The 17,571-nt window shown below is 43.4% G+C and overlaps 1 protein-coding gene and 1 pseudogene across 2 annotated transcripts; both read right to left on the minus strand.

Moving 5' to 3' along the window:
- Positions 1-357: 357 nt before the first annotated feature.
- LOC147734849 (olfactory receptor 8U3-like) lies at positions 358-10,097 on the minus strand. 2 transcript variants are annotated; one of them, XM_086953647.1, is made up of 2 exons: positions 9,175-10,097; positions 358-376 (listed from the first exon to the last, which is right to left on the minus strand). In XM_086953647.1, exons 1-2 carry the CDS (start codon positions 10,095-10,097, stop codon positions 358-360), a joined length of 942 nt encoding a protein of 313 aa, XP_086809773.1. The 2 variants fall into 2 exon arrangements, with proteins under 2 accessions (XP_086809773.1, XP_086809774.1); XM_086953648.1 differs by lacking the exon at positions 358-376 and having other exon boundaries at positions 9,165-10,097.
- Positions 10,098-16,507: 6,410 nt separating this feature from the next.
- On the minus strand, positions 16,508-17,360 carry LOC147734850 (olfactory receptor 8U3-like; annotated as a pseudogene).
- Between the last annotated feature and the right edge of the window lie 211 nt (positions 17,361-17,571).

Here is a 17,571-nt window from a genome sequence, read left to right on the forward strand (position 1 = left end):
CTTCAGGGTGTCGTACACAATGAAACTTCCACTGGTATCCTAACAGAAGGGACACTTGTTTCATTAATTCAGAGGAAAATGGCTGACCATTATCTGAGTACACGACACGGGGCAATCCATATCGTGGGAAAAACTCACGCACCAATTGCCTGGCGGTGGTCACAGCAGTATAATCTGGGACTGGGTACGCTTCTGTCCATCTAGATAGTGCACACACAACTACCAAGACATACTTGTAACCTCTACATCTGTCCATTTGGATATAATCAATCTCGAGGACTTCAAAAGGATGGTCAGGAGGATGAAATCCGCCTTGTTCCACCGGAATGCCTTTGCCTGGATTGAACTGGCAACAGATCATACACGTACGTACTTTCTGTTTCGCTGCTGCACGCAGGTGCTTGTTAAACCAGTTATTCCGTAAGCTGTCTAGCATTGCCTTTTCTCCTAAGTGTGCTGGACTATGTGCTGTGTTTATGATCACTTGTACCATGGAGTCTGGGAGGAACCATGTAGCTTTGCCTTTAGTCATCCAACCTTGGTCAGTCTGGACCCCTCCTTGTTCAGTCCATTTCTTTATTTCATCTGGAGTGGCATGTGTCTGTATGTCGAGTACATTTGTGAAGGATCCCTGACTGTCATGCTTTTTGTCAGTAATGGTACCTCTGTCTTTGTCGTGTCTGCTGGTGTCTGGGCTGTAAGTTTAGCAGTTCGATCTGCCAGGTCATTACCCTGGGAAATGGTGTCTGTAACTTTGGTGTGTGCTTTGCATTTCAGGATAGCTATGGCTGCAGGTAAATGTATTGCTTCTAACAAAGCCTGAATAAGCGGACTGTGCTGAATTTTAGCCCCATGAGAGGTCAAGAAACCTCTCTCCCTCCATAACACTCCGAAGTCATGAACAACGCCGAATGCATACTGTGAATCTGTATATATGTTCACTTTCATGTTCTTGGCTCTTATGCAGGCTTGTGTCAGAGTGATGAGCTCTGCTGCTTGTGCTGACAGTGTGTCTATTCTTTGTGTCTCTATGACTTCAGTATCAGTGGTCACGGCATATGCGGCCACTAACTCTCCTGTGCTTGTTCTCATGCATGAACCATCTCCATAAAGTGTCAAGTCAGGGTCTGGCAGTGCAATATCTGTCAGGTCTTGTCTGGGTTTCGTCACTGTATTCATTACTTCCACACAGTCATGAGTTGCAGTGTCTACTGTACTTGAGGGCAAGAGTGTAGCAGGGTTAAGAATGTTGCATCGTCTGATCTCTATGTGTGGCTGAAATAACGTCAGTTCATATCCTGTCAGTCTCGCTACAGTCAAGTGCTGTGTCTGTGTCCTGTTCAAGAGAACTTCCACTGCATGTGGTACCTGGACTGTCAGGGGGTGTCCCAGCACTATGGAGTCACTTTGTCTTATGGCTAGGGCTGTTGCTGCAACTGATTTCAGGCACGCAGGCAGGGCCTGGGCCACTGGATCCAGTGTACTAGAAAAATAAGCGCAAGGCTTGTGTTTTCCTGCTTGGTCTTGTGTAAGGACAGATAATGCTGTTCCATCTCGTTCAGTTACGAAAAGCATTAAGGGTTTGCTGTAACAAGGAGTCGCTAAAACTGGCGCTTGACATAAGGTTCCTTTTAATTCTTAAAATGCCAAGGTATGTTCTTGTGTCCAAGGGAGGACAGTCAAAGACGCTGCCTCCTGTGTTGTCAACTGTATGAGTGGTTTGGCTAGATAGGCATACTGGGGAATCCACTGCCTACAGTATGAAGGGAGGCCAATGAAGGCCCGTACTTCCTTTTGTGTTTTGGGTTGTGAAAGATTAGCAATTAACTGAATACGTTCTTGTGTCAGCTGTCTACCCCTCTTGGACAGCAAGTGTCCAAGGTACACCACTTGCTGTGCACAGATTTGCAACTTTGAAGGGGACACTTTGTGCCCCTTGTCTGCCAGAAAGTGCAGAACTGTCAGTAATGCATTTTCGCAGTCTGGTTCTGATCGTGCAGTAATTAGGATGTCGTCTACGTACTGGAGCAGTGCAGTGTTGGTAGGCATAGTAATTCTGTCTAGCTGTCTTTTTAATGCTTGACTGTAAATGCTAGGACTCTCTGTAAAACCTTGGGGAGCTCTCGTAAATTTAAAGCTGCGTCCATTTAAACTGAATCCAAAAAGATACTGGCTATCTGGATGAATTGGAACACTGAAAAATGCATTCTTCAAGTCAATGACTGTAAAGAACGTTGCCTCAGAATCAATAGCAGTCAGTAATGAGGAAATGTCTGGGACCACTGGGTATTGAGGGACTACACATTTGTTCAATTCCCGAAGGTCAACCACTAGTCTGTAAACTGGTGGTGCATTAGGATCTGTTCGTTTAAGAATAGGGATGACAGGTGAATTACATACATTCGAGTCAGTCTCCACTACCACCCCTTGTGCAATGAGTTCACCAACAATTTTCAGTAAGGCTACTACGGCATCAGGTGGTAACATGTATTGTCGGATACGTGGTAGTACTACTCCTGCTTTGAGAGTGACACGGTGTGGTGTAATGTGCATGTAACCTACGTCAGTCGGACCTTGTGCCCATTCTGGAGTCTGTGGTCAAAATCCTTCAACACATAATGTCCCTTAAAATCACGTAAGAACAGTCGTACTACTTCCGGAGAACAACATATAACTGCTCCTAGTTCTTTTAATGTCTTTATACCAAGCAAGTTTTCTGGACATGATTTAGTAAGTAACAAGTCTGTGGTACGTGACAATGGACCTACTCCTAGGGAAACTGGTTTCGATACTTCATTAACAATAGGCTTTCCTGAAAATCCCAGGGAAACATTATGTGAGCCTGAGAGGGGTGCCCCTGGAACCTCGTCATGGCTGATGGTAGTTCTGCTCGCCCCTGTGTCAATCAGAAATTTTCTGTCTTTTCCCAATACACGACTATGTACATAGGGACCCTCTTGATCTACAGGAACCTCAATAAGGGGCAAGCCAACTTCCATCTCTAGGCTGTTTCATGAAAACTGTTGGTATTCGGGATAGTCTGACTGCGTGTACTGATACATTTGTTGTGTGGCATTAACAGGTGGTGGTGGGGGTGGAAAATTCGCTACTGTCTGTTGTGCGTTCTGTGGGGTGCTATTTTGCCTAGGAGGATGTGGTCATTCTTTGGTCTTGCCTGTAGCTATATTGTGTTTCAGGACAGCACAATCTTTTACAAAGTGACCTGGCTGTTTGCAATAATTACAGTTCCCTTTAACAAGTGTCGTGCCATTTTTGTTCGCATTAGCTGGTACCGATTGGGCAACCAGCACTTTCATTTTTGTCTCTTTCATGCGTCTCTTTTCATGATCCTGCTCCTCTCTAATTCTGTTCTGGTGATATTGTAGCATTTGCAACATTTGTGAAGGGCTATTTGCTTGCCAAGTACTCTCAACCTTCAGTACTCTATTCTTGATCTGGGGTAAGGAAGTCTCTACCAATTTGCTCACGAAAAGATGAGGATATGACTCGCTACTGGGCTTAAGACCACTATTAATAGAAAAACATTTTTCGAATCTAGAATAGAAATCACTTGTGTCTTCGTCTTGTTTCTGTTTACAGGCTGAAATAGCATCCCAATCTTCCTTTTTAGTAATCAATAGTCTCGGCAAAACCTGTATTAGGAGTTCAGGTAGTTCTTTAGCTTTGTCCCCAAGACCAACACCCGGGTGCCTGCCTTTATCCTCTGTTTCCCATTCTGCCCAACTTAACTTTTTCTCTCCCACCTCCCAGTCTTTTTCCTTAAGCTTTTCATAAATACCAGCAGGTAACAGTACTTTCAATAGTTTCAGAATGTCAGCGTACGTGTAATCTCCGATGCGGAGAATGTCTTTTAATTCTCGGTGAAACCCCCCCGGGTCTTTATCATGACAGGGCAGCATCTTTTTCATTTCCAGTATTTCTAATTTCGTCAAGGGCGTGTAAACATACACTCGCTGAAGCTCACCCGCTGCATTTTTGACAGGATGCACCTCTCGTAGGGGGTTCTGTCTGTCTATATATAAGTTCTTTCTGTCGTGGTGTGGGGTGGGAAGCATGCATGTGGTCAGAGAATTTAAGTACTTATGTCGTTGGTCCAGAATGACATTAATTAAATCAGTACCCAGGCCTGTCCATCTCTCTAGAAGTATATCGTCCAGTAATTTATACAAGTGACCAGGATCAGAATATTGACTCTTATACAACGTTATTAAATGTTGAACCATGTAAATACCAGCCAAACGCTGTTCGTTCGGCGGAAGGCTCAAGAAGGTCTGGGCCACTATATCATTGCTATATATATTAGAATTGGACACCCACTGGACGGCTGACCGGACCAATTCCTTTTCGTGTGGGGTGTGGGATCGCTCGCTCTCTATCCGTCGTGTCAGTGCTTTTTCAGTAGCTTGGAATAGATTCTCAAGGGAATATCTTTCTTTTATAGCCTGTCCCTGTTTGCGGTAGTCGAGGCACTTAGTCCTGTCAAACTGTTGTGCTTTGCCTACGTAGTTCATTTTGTCCTTCGCCTTGTTTCCTGACTCTTCCGATGATGATTTACCCTTCTCGTCAGACCACATTCTGTGTATTGCTAATATTTCCTTTCGTATTTTCTTGTACATGCTATCTGTCTGTCCCTGTTTATCATGCCGACCGGCATCTATGTTATCACTCCATTCTATCAGACCTGGCTTTACATTTCCGTCTCATTTGTCTTGTTCCCTGATCAGGCAGTTAATCATAAAACGTAGAATGTAGTTCTTAACCCCCACCTTTCTGTGTTCCATGGCCTGTTCTATACACTCGGGTCCCTCCACCGTTCTAATGAAATGGTATATTTTATCTAGGTGTTCCTTCATGTCTGGTAATGTGACCAAATAGTCGACAGCTTGTCTTAATCTTAGTGAAAACACGAGCATTGAACCCTCTCCCGGTGCTGGATCGTATATACAACGTGGAATTGTTACACCTACAGTATACTTAAATGGTGTTGATGACGTTTGTGGCTTTCGTGGTGGCCCTAGCGGTGTTCGTGGCGTTGGCGGTGGCCCCCCTCCCACTGCCCCGGGCCCTACGTCGTCTTTCACGATATGCTGGAGCTGTAGGAGCTGAGCTGCTGATGGGGGCGGAGGGAAATCTGCGTTTACATAGTCCGGTGCGGGCTCTTCTAGATAGGAGGAAATAAAAGCTTCAGAGGCTGTCAGCTTTGTTCTACGTATTCTAAAAGGTACAGGTGGTGGCGTACGCGACCTACGGGGTATTTCTGAGGGGGTCGCTTTAGCTAGTTCCTCTGAAAGGACGGGATAAATACCAGCAACAAGGGCATTCCTTTCTCTGTCAGCCTATTCTGCCTTGACCCGTTCCCCCTCCTCCCGCAGTTCTTTTTCTTTGGCTTTTTCCGCTGCTTGTTTACTTCTCTCTGCTTGGTGGAATTCTTTCTCTGCTCTCCTATGTGCTTCTTTACGCCATAACTCAATGGCATCTTTCTGAGAGGGTCTTACTTTCCTTTTCCACAGCGCTTCCTCTACTTTCATAATGCATTCAGAATCCCATGTTCCTGAGGCAGGCCATCTGTACTTTTCCTCTAAATCCTTCGTGTAATCAACCCATAAGTCTAAAAACAATATGGCATCTAGCCCGTGTTTGTTATACATGTAATGACCAGGTGTGTCTCTAGGTGGGACGGGAACTGACTTTTCGAGTATTCCTTTCCTGGTCCCTATCTAACGTAATTTCGAAAACAGTGGCATGTTGTAACCGACTTATTGAAAACACAATATACACAAAAATAGACTGACTGAAACAACCATTCACACTACAACACTAAAACACTAAAACAGATACATTCTAACTGATACATGGGGAAAAACATGAACTTGAAAACAGTTAACTTTATGCACTGGAATACAGTACAACCATACCGGTCTCATAAAGAGACACGTCTTTACCGTGCCCACCGAAATGGACCCGTCTTTACCGTGCTCAAATAAATGAACCCGTCTTGAACTTTATGCATTCCCAATAACGGTACTCACCGGGAAGCAGAACTTGAAGGCCTCGGAAACTTAATACTGCGTGAACTTGGTACTGCGCATGCGCCTCGGAACAGGTGGGCCTCTGGAAACCTCGGACCTTGCTCTCTCACGGCTTGAGCTCTGGTTGGGATAATCCGCGATCCTCACCGCCTCGTGTGGATGCCTGGTCACAGTCCGTCTCCTCCGTGGGCCTGAGGGAGTAAGCAGGAAGTCCCGCTGGTGTGTACACTTTGAAGTCCGTCACGGCTGTAGAAGGGGGCATGGGCTGGACCTACATCGCCGGCGCGTGGGGATGGGGACTTGTCCCTATTCGGGCGCCAGAATTATGTGGTAAATTAAATATTAGCCTGTCAGAATTTCTATACTTAAACAAAGGGTCATGCATATAATGAGAGGCAGAGTCCGTGGTGTCCGATTCAAAAGGGCTTTATTTCAGTAACTCGAGTTAAGGGAGAATCGGGTTCCATCACCACTAAGGTTCAGGAAGGGTCTTCATCTGAACTTTATTCACAGAGTACAATATTTATACATTGAAATTACATTGAATTGCATAGAGAAGGAGGAGCGCTCCAGGCAGAGCAAGAGAAGGAGAGAGATAAGAGCATGTGGGCGTGCATGAGGGTGTTCACTTGAGGAGTCATAGGTGGGTGGATACATGGAGGGGGTCTGCATGGCAAGCTGGAACCTTTACCCTACTTGTGTGCGCCACTTGGTCATGACGTGCAATTGACGTGTAACTGGGGGAAGCTGGGGGGAGCTGACTTTCGGTCTAGTAGAGAAGCCTTCAGTGTCAGGGCGACCTGCACGTCTGGTATTATCTGATATCTTAAGTTAGGAGGATGTATTATCTGAAGCAAAGGCCGCTCAAGCAAAGGTTGCTCATCACCAAGAGCCAGTGTAGGCATATATTTCTTCTTGCATTGCGTGGAGGCTTTGAGCTTTCTGTGGATGCGAGCTCTACAAGTCACTTGGACGGAGACAGAAAAGCTAGGCCCTATCTCTGCAGACGGGTTCTGTTTACCTTCTTCACTAGGCAGGAATGTGTTTCTGTGGAGCAAGCAGATAACTGTGTGCAAAATACTGTCTTGGCACCCCGGGCTGGGCCCCTCTCAGCTGAGCCAGAAGTATGCGAGGGGTCAGGGATACGTAGCTGAGCTGCAGCTTTCAGAGTGTCTGGAGGAAAGGAATTCGGGTCCTGGCTCAGGCTGAGCCACAAAACAGGTTCATCATGATGTTAAACTTGCACAATGCAAATACATTGGCAACATGAGCCTCAGTGCAGAATTAACGTTTCTTTCATGGAAGGCTTGGTAACTGACATTCTAATGTGGGACGGAAATGCAGAGGCATCATTATTACAGGCATGAGAGGGAAAATGCATGGGTGACATGCACATACACTAAACGTGGGCACACGCGGGGGACATATTGGCCATGTAAAATTTCTATTTCCTCAACATGTATGTACAATTATCAAATATTTGTGGATTTTATTTAATTTTCATTATATAACATTTGGATATCAAACTATTTAACATTTACTACTTTAAAAATAACATTAAAACATCAATATTTTTGTGTTTTTTGAGACAATAGAAGTGCCAATGACATTTTTTTCCGATATAGTTCTACTTACCATTATAAGTATACACGCATATTTTCGTCAAAGATATTGTTTACAATGATAGTGACAAGCTTCAGCACTGGAAATGATTCTGGGAATGATAGGGTATGCTGTAATGGTGCCGTAGAATGCTGTCTGTGGGAGACAGGCTGCAAAATGGGCATGCATCTCCAGTGATAGGTGGCTTTTCACCAAACCAATTTCTTTGGGGATCACACCAGCCAACTTTTCTAGATATGCATCAGTAAGACTGATTTATGGTTCTGAGGTCAGGTTCATATTTTTCCCTAATTTGCATTTCTCTCTTTTAGCAAGTAATAAAGAGTAGAGAAATGCCAGGGGGAATTGGAGCACATGAATCCTACTCAGATGGCAGTAAAAAGAAAGTGCAAGGAGTCTACTACTTTAACAAATACGAGTCAAGCAAAGGACCTTATCCAATGACAGGGGCAAGAGGTGGGCCCAGCCTCTTCTGGGTGAAGACTGACCTGATCTTTGTCAAGGGTTCACCCTCCAATACATTCCTAGCTCTTCTGGCTGTGGTACAAACCCATGTAGTGCTTATAACTATTAGTCTGTTTGATAATAAGCAGGGGTATATCTATTTGAGGACCTTTAGTTTGACAGCTTGCCCTTGGGAACCAAGACATTACTGTCACAGGTAGCAGAGCAAGCAATTGGGAGAATAGCAAAGTGGAGATATGTGTAAATGATATTGGGTTAAATACCCAAATTATGATTACCAGCACTCTCCTTTACATAAAGGTGAATATTTTCACATTGCAAGAAACTTTGTCAGTGAAAACTAAACCTCATTGACCTATGTATTGTGAGCGCTAGAAGAAAACATTTCCTTCAGTGAATTTTAGTACCAATAATGTGCTTTCCCTGTTAGATTTAACAAATATGCATTTTTGGGAATAACTCAGGAAGGTCCATATTAAATTCCATTATTTACTGAAATACAATCTATGTCAGATACCAATATAAGTTAGGTCTGCTTTGGAATATATGTCTAGCCAGTATCGCATTTTCTAGGTTAGATCAACTCTATTTCTATATGCACAAGTGCAAAAAAAAAACATTTTACCCAGGCATAGAATAGTGAGCATGCCATTTATGTCATCACAAAAAGTATCTGCCTGAAAATAACAATAACATTTTCTTAACAGCACTTAACACTTGAAAATGTTAGTTACTTTAAGCACACCAACACCTATGTGCCCATTCGGAAGACAAATTTGTGTCTCACACAATGTTTGGTATAATTCTGTAGGAATGTACTTTTAAGTTACAGTATAAAAATAGTTTGGAAAACATTCTGGATAAATGAAACATTCACAGTTGCATGCATATTCTTGGTTTATACATGTAAAAAGATCTACCCTCATTTACAGACATACATATATGTGTGAATTCAAGTTCACCATCAAAATCATTGCTACATAATGCCATTTCAATATTATAAAGGAAAACAATGGGGCATTCATTTCAGGTGAGCTTTCTCATTATGGTGATTCTTAGTGCCCCTATAACCTCCTGATTTCTAAGGGTATAGATCAGGGGATTTAGCATGGGTATCACCACTGTGTAGAACACTGAAGCCACTCTATCATGGTCCATAGAGTAACTAGAGCTCGGTCTCAGATACATGAAGAAGACAGTCCCATAGAACAAGATAACAGAGAAAAAGTGAGAGGAGCATGTGGAAAATGCTCTACTTCTCCCTTTAGATGTACGAATGTTCAGGATTGCCGAAACTATGTAAATGTAGGAAATGAAGATAATTATAAAGCAAGTAACTAAGAAGATGCCAACCACAGAAACCAGTACTGCCTCATTGAGTGACGTGTCAGAGCAGGAGAGTTTAAGCAGGGGAGGGACATCACAGTAGAAATGGGTGATCCTGTTTGGTCCACAGAAAGACAACCTGAACATGCAGCCTGTGTGAAGCACAGCATTCATGAAAGCAACTAAATATGCCCCACCTGAAAGGCACAGGCATGTGTGTTTGGTCATAATTGCAGTATAAAGCAAAGGATTACAAATTGCCACAAAGCGGTCATATGCCATGGCCGCTAGGAGGAAGACGTCTGTACTTCCCATAAAAAAGAAACAAAATAATTGTGTCATACAACCATGCAGAGAGATATAATTAGTTTCTGAGAGAAAATTGACCAACATCTTGGGTGTGATAACTGAAGCATAAAACAAATCTACGATTGCTAAATTACTCAGTAGAAAATACATAGGGGTGTGAAGTTGAGAACATATTGTGACCAATGCCACAATGCTTAAATTACCCAGAAAAGTGATGATATAAAATAGGAGGAACAGTATGAAGAGTGGAATCTGCAGCTCTGGTGCATCAGTGAGACCAAGTAGTACAAATACTTTTACTGACGTCCAGTTTCCTTCTTTCATTGATCCAGATTCTGGGACCTGTTAAAAATGTGAAGCTTATTAATCACATAGCCTATCACATAAAAGGTCAAAGAGCAAAGAAGACAACAGTTCTCAAATGTGTTTGACTCTGTTTACTATATGGTAAGGTATATTCATTTGTGCGGAGTATCTAACATGAAAAGTTTCAAAATAAATCAGAATTGGAAAATTAGTAAACAATACAGGCTAGATGGATACATTCAGGAATGCCGCGGGGCCATTGGCCATTTTTAATTGAATTTTCTAACTATAACATCCCTGTAATCTTTTTTTTTTCCAGTGTATATAGATATGTGTTTGTATGTTTATCTATTTTTACATGTATGTACAGTTATGAAATATTTGTGGAATGTATTTAATTTTTATTATATCACATTTGGATATTAAACTATTTAACATTTACTACTTTAAAAACTATATTAAAACATCAATATTTTTGTATTTTTTTGAGACAATATAAGTGCAAATGACATTTTTGCCGATATACTTCTACTTGACATTATAAGTATAAAAGCATATTTTTGTCAAAGATATTGTTTACCATGATAGTGAAAGGCTTCAGGACTGGATGTGATTCTGTGAATGATGTTATGTTATGTGTTATCTTAAAGTTATTTTTAAAGCGCACTTACACCACACGGTTTCATGGCACTGTGAACGGGGGGTAGCAGAACCAGCAGTGAGGAGTAGCAATACGTTACTCGTAGGCCTGGCAGAACAACAGAGTTTTCAGGCGGGATCTGAAATGTGGGAATAGGATGTAGTTAATCTAAGTTCCAGAGGGAGTGAGTTCCAACAGGAGGAGGCAAGAAAAGAAAATCTGAGACCTCCGTGTTTCCTGCAGATAAAAGTGGGAGTTGCGAGTAGAGCCAGGTGGGAGGAGCGAAGATTACGAGAGGGAAGATAGCGGTGGATCAAGGAGGAAGTAAAGGCTGGACCGAGGCCGGCCAGTGTTTTGAAGGTGATACAGCCTAGTTTGAATTTGCAGCGTTTGGCCACCGGGATGATAGGGTTTGTTGTAATGGTGCTGTAGAATGCTGCCTGTGGGATAAGCATGAGCGAATTTTGCAGATCTCGCGTTTGCGAATTTTGCGGATTTGCGGATTCGCAATCCGCAAAATCCGCGAATTCCCGCGAATTTGCAGATTTTTTTTTTTGTGTTCGCCCGTGTTTCTGCCAGTTCGCGAGGGTTTTGTACACTTTCGCAAATTGCGAACTTACCTGTCGGGTCGCAAGTTTCGCGAACTTGTTGTTTCTACGTGTCCAGCCTGTTTGGGACACTCTTCTTCATCACTGCCACTCTCTGTCACCACTGCCACTCTCTGACTACTCATGCCACCCTCTGGCCCACCCATGCGACCCTCTGTTTCATCACCACACCCTCTGGTTGTCCAGTGTACATTATTTTCGGCAAAGCAAAGCACACCTTCCCTGCCTCAAGTGACCTGAATTAATTTGGGGCTGATTAATGTGTCACAGAATATTTTTTTAGCTGGCACCTGCTTCCTTAGTGCGCCCTGATTAGTGATCTTTTGCACTTGCTAAGTGCTTTCATTGTTGCAAAATTAGTTACAACACCTGCCCTGCCCCAACTGACAATAATGAATTAGGGGCTGAATAATGGATTTTAACTTCCAGCCTGGCTCCTGCTTGTCTCCCTTAGCTGTAATTCAGGACCTTTGTGGCATATGTGTAACTATTCTGAGGTTCAGAGCAGGGTCACATAATAGTTTCAACTGGCAACTGAACTCTGGAGGGGCCCCTCAGGAAGCACTACAGGAAATGGCTACTAATGATGAGCCTGAACTTTTGAACCTGGTAAGTAGTTACTTTCAGTTTTGCTAAGATCGTATTTCTGCAATTTTGCACTTATTCGCGGGTTGCGAACTCACGCGAACTCACGCGAACAGTACGAGCAGTGCGAGCAAAATCCGCTGCTCGCGGATTTGCGGATTTTGCGGGAGATTCGCAAATCTCGCGGATTGCGGATTTCCCGAAAATCCGCAAAATCCGCGAGCGGAACGGATTTTCCGCCCATGCTTACTGTGGGAGACAGGCTGCATGATGGTCCTCCATCTCCAGTGATAGGTGGCTTTTCACCAAACCGATTTCTATGGGGATCACACCAGCTACCTTTTCTAGATATGCATCAATAAGACTGATTTATAGTTTTGAGGTCTATTTCATGTTTTCCCCTCATTTGCATTTCTCTCTTTTAGCCAGTAATAAAGAGTAGACAAATGCCAGGGGAAATTGGAGCACATAAATCCTACTCAGATGGCAGTAAAAAGGAAGTGCAAGGAGTCTACTACCTTAACAAATAATAGTCAAGCATAGGACCTAATCTGATGACAGGGGCAAGAGGTGGGCCCAGCCTCTTCTGGGTGAAGACTGACCTGATCTTTGCCAAAGGTTCGCCCTCCAATACATTCCTAGCTCTTCTGGCTGTGGTACAAACTCATGTAGTGCTTATAACTATTAGTCTGTTTGATAGTAAGCAGGGGTATATCTATTTAAGGACCTTTAGTTTGACAGCTTGCCCTTCGGAACCAAGACATTATTGTCACGGGTAGCAGAGCAAGCAATTGGCAGAATAGCAAAAAGGAGATATGTATAATGATATTGGGTTAAATTATGTTTACCGGCACTGTCCTTTACATCAATGCGATTATTTTCACATTGCAAGAAACTCTGTCAGTGAAAATTAAACCTCATTGACCTAAGTATTGTGAGCGGTAGAAGAAAACATTTCCTTCAGTGAGTTTTAGTACCTATAATGTGCTTCCCCCATTAGATTTAACAAATATGCATTTTTGTGAATAACTCAGGAAGGTCAATATTAAATTCCCTTATTCACTGAAATACAATCTATGTCAGATACCAATATAAGAGGCCTATTAGGATGGCGGACGGACCTGCGTCCGTCCGCCACCCCGAGGTTGAGGGACTATCCGCAGGGGCAGCGGCGGTCCCTCCGGTGCAATTAGGCTGTGACTGCCACCCTGGAGGCCACATCCTGTATCTTTAACCTTGCGTCGGGTGCTGCTTGAAGCAGCACCCACCGCAAGGTTAAAAATGCATGTTTTACATTTACATGCACAAAGCGGCAGGCACAGCGTGGTGCCTGCCGCTTTGTGCATGTAAATGCTGGGGAGTACCATAGATACCCCCCAAACACCAAAGACCACATGCTTTTCCACGGCAGAAAAGCCGCCGTGGAAAAGCATGTTGCAATGCAGATTGTAATTTGGCTGACGTTGTCTTGCAGACACCTCCACCAAATAGCCCTCCACACCCCACAGATCAGCGGCAGACGGACCTGCCATCTGCCGCTGGTCCCACCGCAATCTCACCGCCATCCTAATCTGGCGGTGGGTGTTTTCTGTGGCTGCGGCGGTGAATCCGCATCCTCCAGGCCGGCAGTGGCTTCCGCCGGCCCAGAGGATGCGGATTCACCGCCATCCTAAATTAGGTCTGCTTTGGAAAATATGTCTAGCCAGTATCCCTTTTCCTAGGTTAGATCAACTCTATTTCTTTATGCACAAGTGAAAAACAACACTTTACTCTGGCATAGAATAGTGAGCACACAATTTATGCCATCACAAAAAGTATCTGCCTGAAACTATCAATACAATTTTCTTAACAGCACTTAACACTTGAAAATGTTGGTTACTATAAGAACACCATCATCTAAGTGTCCATTTGGAAGACACATTCATGTCTCACAAAATGTTTTGTATCATTCTGTAGGAATGTACTTTTAAGGTACAACATAAGAATAGTTTTGAAAACATTCTGGATATTGAAACATTCACAGTCGCATGTATATTCTTGATGATTTATGCATGTAGAAATACCTACCCTCACATACAGACATAGATGCATGTGTGAATTCAAGTTCACCATCCAGACCATTGCTACATAATGCCATTTCTTTATTATAAAGGCAAACAATGGGAATTAATTTCATGTGAACTTTCTCATTATGATGTTTCTTAGTGACCCTATAACCTCCTGATTTCTAAGGGTATAGATCAGGGTATTTAGCATGGGTATCACCACTGTGTATAACACTGAAGCCGGGTGGTTCAATCCTAAAATAACCCCTGTTCATCCCCTTGGTAGCTTGGTACGAGCAAACAGGCTCATCTCAGAGGCAGTGTGTAAAGCATTTGTGAACACACACAGTAATCCAGTGACAACACTACGGATGGACACCACACAGGTTGTATTTATAAAAATAAGTATGTTTATGTAGACTTAACACAAGACCACAAACACCAAAAATCCACAATACTGTACTTTAAAATGGTAGAAATAACTTAGGGACATATTAGCAAGAACCTCGTTGAAATTATCACTGTTTAAGCAGCAGGTAACTACTGCTAAAATGCCATAATGGGCTTGCTAATATGCGTTATAGAATTTCAATAGATGCCCAGGTTAGATGTCCTGCACATCTAACCCGGGCTTCTATTGGAATTCTTTAACGCTTTTTAGCAGGCCCATTATCGCTGTTTTAGTTCCCTGGCGCTAAAACAGCGATAATTTTAACAAGACTGTTGCTAATATGTCCCTATGTTCTCTTTGGATGGTAAATGCAACACTTTACGTTCAATGTACCTTTGGATGCATAATGCTATACAAACAAAAGAGTTGCAGGGAAGGTGATGCTTTGGTTCCTTACACGCAAGAACGGGATGCATCTGTTGCTTACTCTGGGGTAGGTGATGCGTCAGTTTCTTACCAGTGGGGAGGTGATGCGTTGGTTCTTTTCTGCATGGGGAGGTGATGCATCGTTTTCTTACTGTGCTTCTGTGGCAATGCCACTTGCAGCGCCATGATGCGATGACGATCTGGTGCAATGCAACAAAAATGGCATCTTCCTCTTGATGCGACAAGGAAGGGGGATGTGTGCACGCCCCAAAGCTGTGCGCAGACTCTGCAAATCTTCTTAGCCACGACTGGCCCTACGATACGCTTCTCTGGTGATGCGACAGCTTCAGCGACAGCGGCAGCACCCTTACTCAGTGATGCTACGACAGTGGCTGCGACGGTGACGTTCATCTTCTCTGTGAGTTGTACTTCCACTTCCCTGTGGTACGCAGTCTCCCAGAAAGCCCAGCACAACTGAAGGCACTTCAAATTCCCAGCAAGGGAACTCAGGGGAGCTGGTTGGTGAAGCCTGTTATTCCTGAGATTTCAGCAGGAGGCACAGTAAATCTTCAAGCCCTTGGAGATCCTTTACAAGTTGATGAAAGTTGCACAAAGTTCCTGTCTCCTTTCTTTGGAAATCAGGCAACCACTGCAGGCCAATCCCCCAAACAGCACTCAGCTTAGGGACAGTCGCCTCCTTCAGTTTCTCTCTGGTTCATCTCCTCAGCAAAGGTTCTTCTTGTTTGCCAAAAGTGATCTAAAGTTCTGGGGTCTGGGTCCACATTTTATACTCATATTCGCTTTGTTCTCTGAAGGCAGAGAGGCCTTTGCCTAGTCCAAACCAGTTCTGGTCAGTTTCGGAGCACTTTGTTGACAAGTCTCCTTCTTTCCTTTGACAGTGTGGGCCAGGGACATCAGACGCACCATAGGAGGTGGAACCAGCATTGTGGAAGGCAGGCACAGCCCTATTCAGACCCAGGTCCAACTCCTCCCACACATCTACATGCATATATCTCTATTCAGCCCTGTGCTGGCTCACCCTGTCTCCTGGAATTTCCCCAGCCCCTGTCACTTAAACTCCAGACACAACCTAGCAGAGGCAGGCTTGGATAGTTGGGCAAGAAAGTACCTACTTTCTAAAAGGGGTATTTTCAAACAAAATGTAAAAACCAACTTCACTAAAAGATGTGTTTTATCATTCTGAGCTCAGGTATACTAAACTCGAATTTCTAACATGTACCCTGGGTCAGTTAGTATTATAAGGTGTTATAATCAAACTGCCTATTAAGGCCTATGGGGAACAGGTATCCTTGAATAGTGAAAAATGTAAATGTCTGTGATTCACTATTAGGACATGCCACATACACCAGGGCAGGTCCTACCATCTACATACAATGCACCCTGCCCTTGGGCCTACCTTAGAGGTGGTTAACATGTAGAAAAGGGAAGGTTTAGGGACAGGCAAGTCGGGGCACTTGGCCAGTCAACATGGCAGTACTGGAATGCACACAGGCTCTGCAACGGCAGGCCTGAGAAACCCTTTACAAGCTGCTCTGGTGGGTGGCACAATCAGTGCTGCAAGCCCACCAGCAGCATTGGATTTACAAGACCTGGGCACACGCGGTGCACTGTACTAGGGTCTGACAAGTACACCAAATAAACCATAACGTCACTAACCCATACATCAACTTACAAAAACAGGTCAGAGAAAATACAGGAGGAAGGCAAAAAGTTCAGGGATATCCCTGCGAAAATGGCCAAGTCCAACACACTATAACATGGTCCATGGAGTAACTAGAGCTCGGTCTCAGATACATGACAAAGACAGTCCCATAGAACACGATAACAGAGAAAAAGTGAGAGGAGCATGTGGAAAATGCTCTACTTCATCTTTAGATGTACGAATTCTCAGGATTGCTGAAACTGTGTAAATGTAGGAAATTAAGATAATTATAAAGCAAGTGACTAAGAAAAAGCCAACCACAGACACAAGTACTGCCTCTTTGAGTCATGTGTCAGAGCATGATATTTTAAGCTGAGGAGGGGCTTCACAGTAGAAATGGGCAATCCTGTTTGGTCCACAGAAAGACAACCTGAACATACAGCTTGCGTGAAGCACAGCATTCATGAAAGCAACTAAATATGCCCCAGCTGAAAGGCAAAGGCATGTGTGTTTGGTCATAGTTGCAGTATAAAGCAAAGGATTACAAATTGCCACAAAGCGGTCATAGGCCATGGCCGCTAGGAGGAAGACGTCTGTACTTCCCATAAGAAAGAACAAAAACAGCTGTGTCATACAACCATGCAGAGAGATAAAATTAGTTTCTGAGGGAAAATTGACCAACATCTTGGGTGTGATAACTGAGGCATCGGAAAAATCTAAAAATGCTACATTACTCAGTAGAAAATACCTAGGGGTGTGAAGATGAGAACATAATGTGAGCACTATACTATTCTTATATTACCCAGAAGGGTGATGATATAAAATAGGAGGAACAGTATGAAGAGTAGAATCTGCAGTTCTGGTGCATCAGTGTCACCATGTAGCATAAATTCTTTTACTGACGTCCAGTTTCCTTCTTTCATTGATCCAGATTTTGGGACCTGGTAAAAATGCAAAGCTTATTAATCACATAGCCTATTACATAAAAAGGTCAAGGAGCAAAGCAGACATCAGTTCTCAAAGTTGTTTGACTCAAATTACTATATGGTAAGGGATATTCCTTTGTCCATAGTATCTAACGTGAAAAGTTTCAAAATAAATCAGAATTGGAATATTAGTAAAGATTACAGGCTG

This window comes from Lissotriton vulgaris, chromosome 1_2, assembly GCF_964263255.1.
Source record: "Lissotriton vulgaris chromosome 1_2, aLisVul1.2, whole genome shotgun sequence".
NCBI classification, from domain to species: Eukaryota; Metazoa; Chordata; class Amphibia; order Caudata; family Salamandridae; genus Lissotriton; species Lissotriton vulgaris.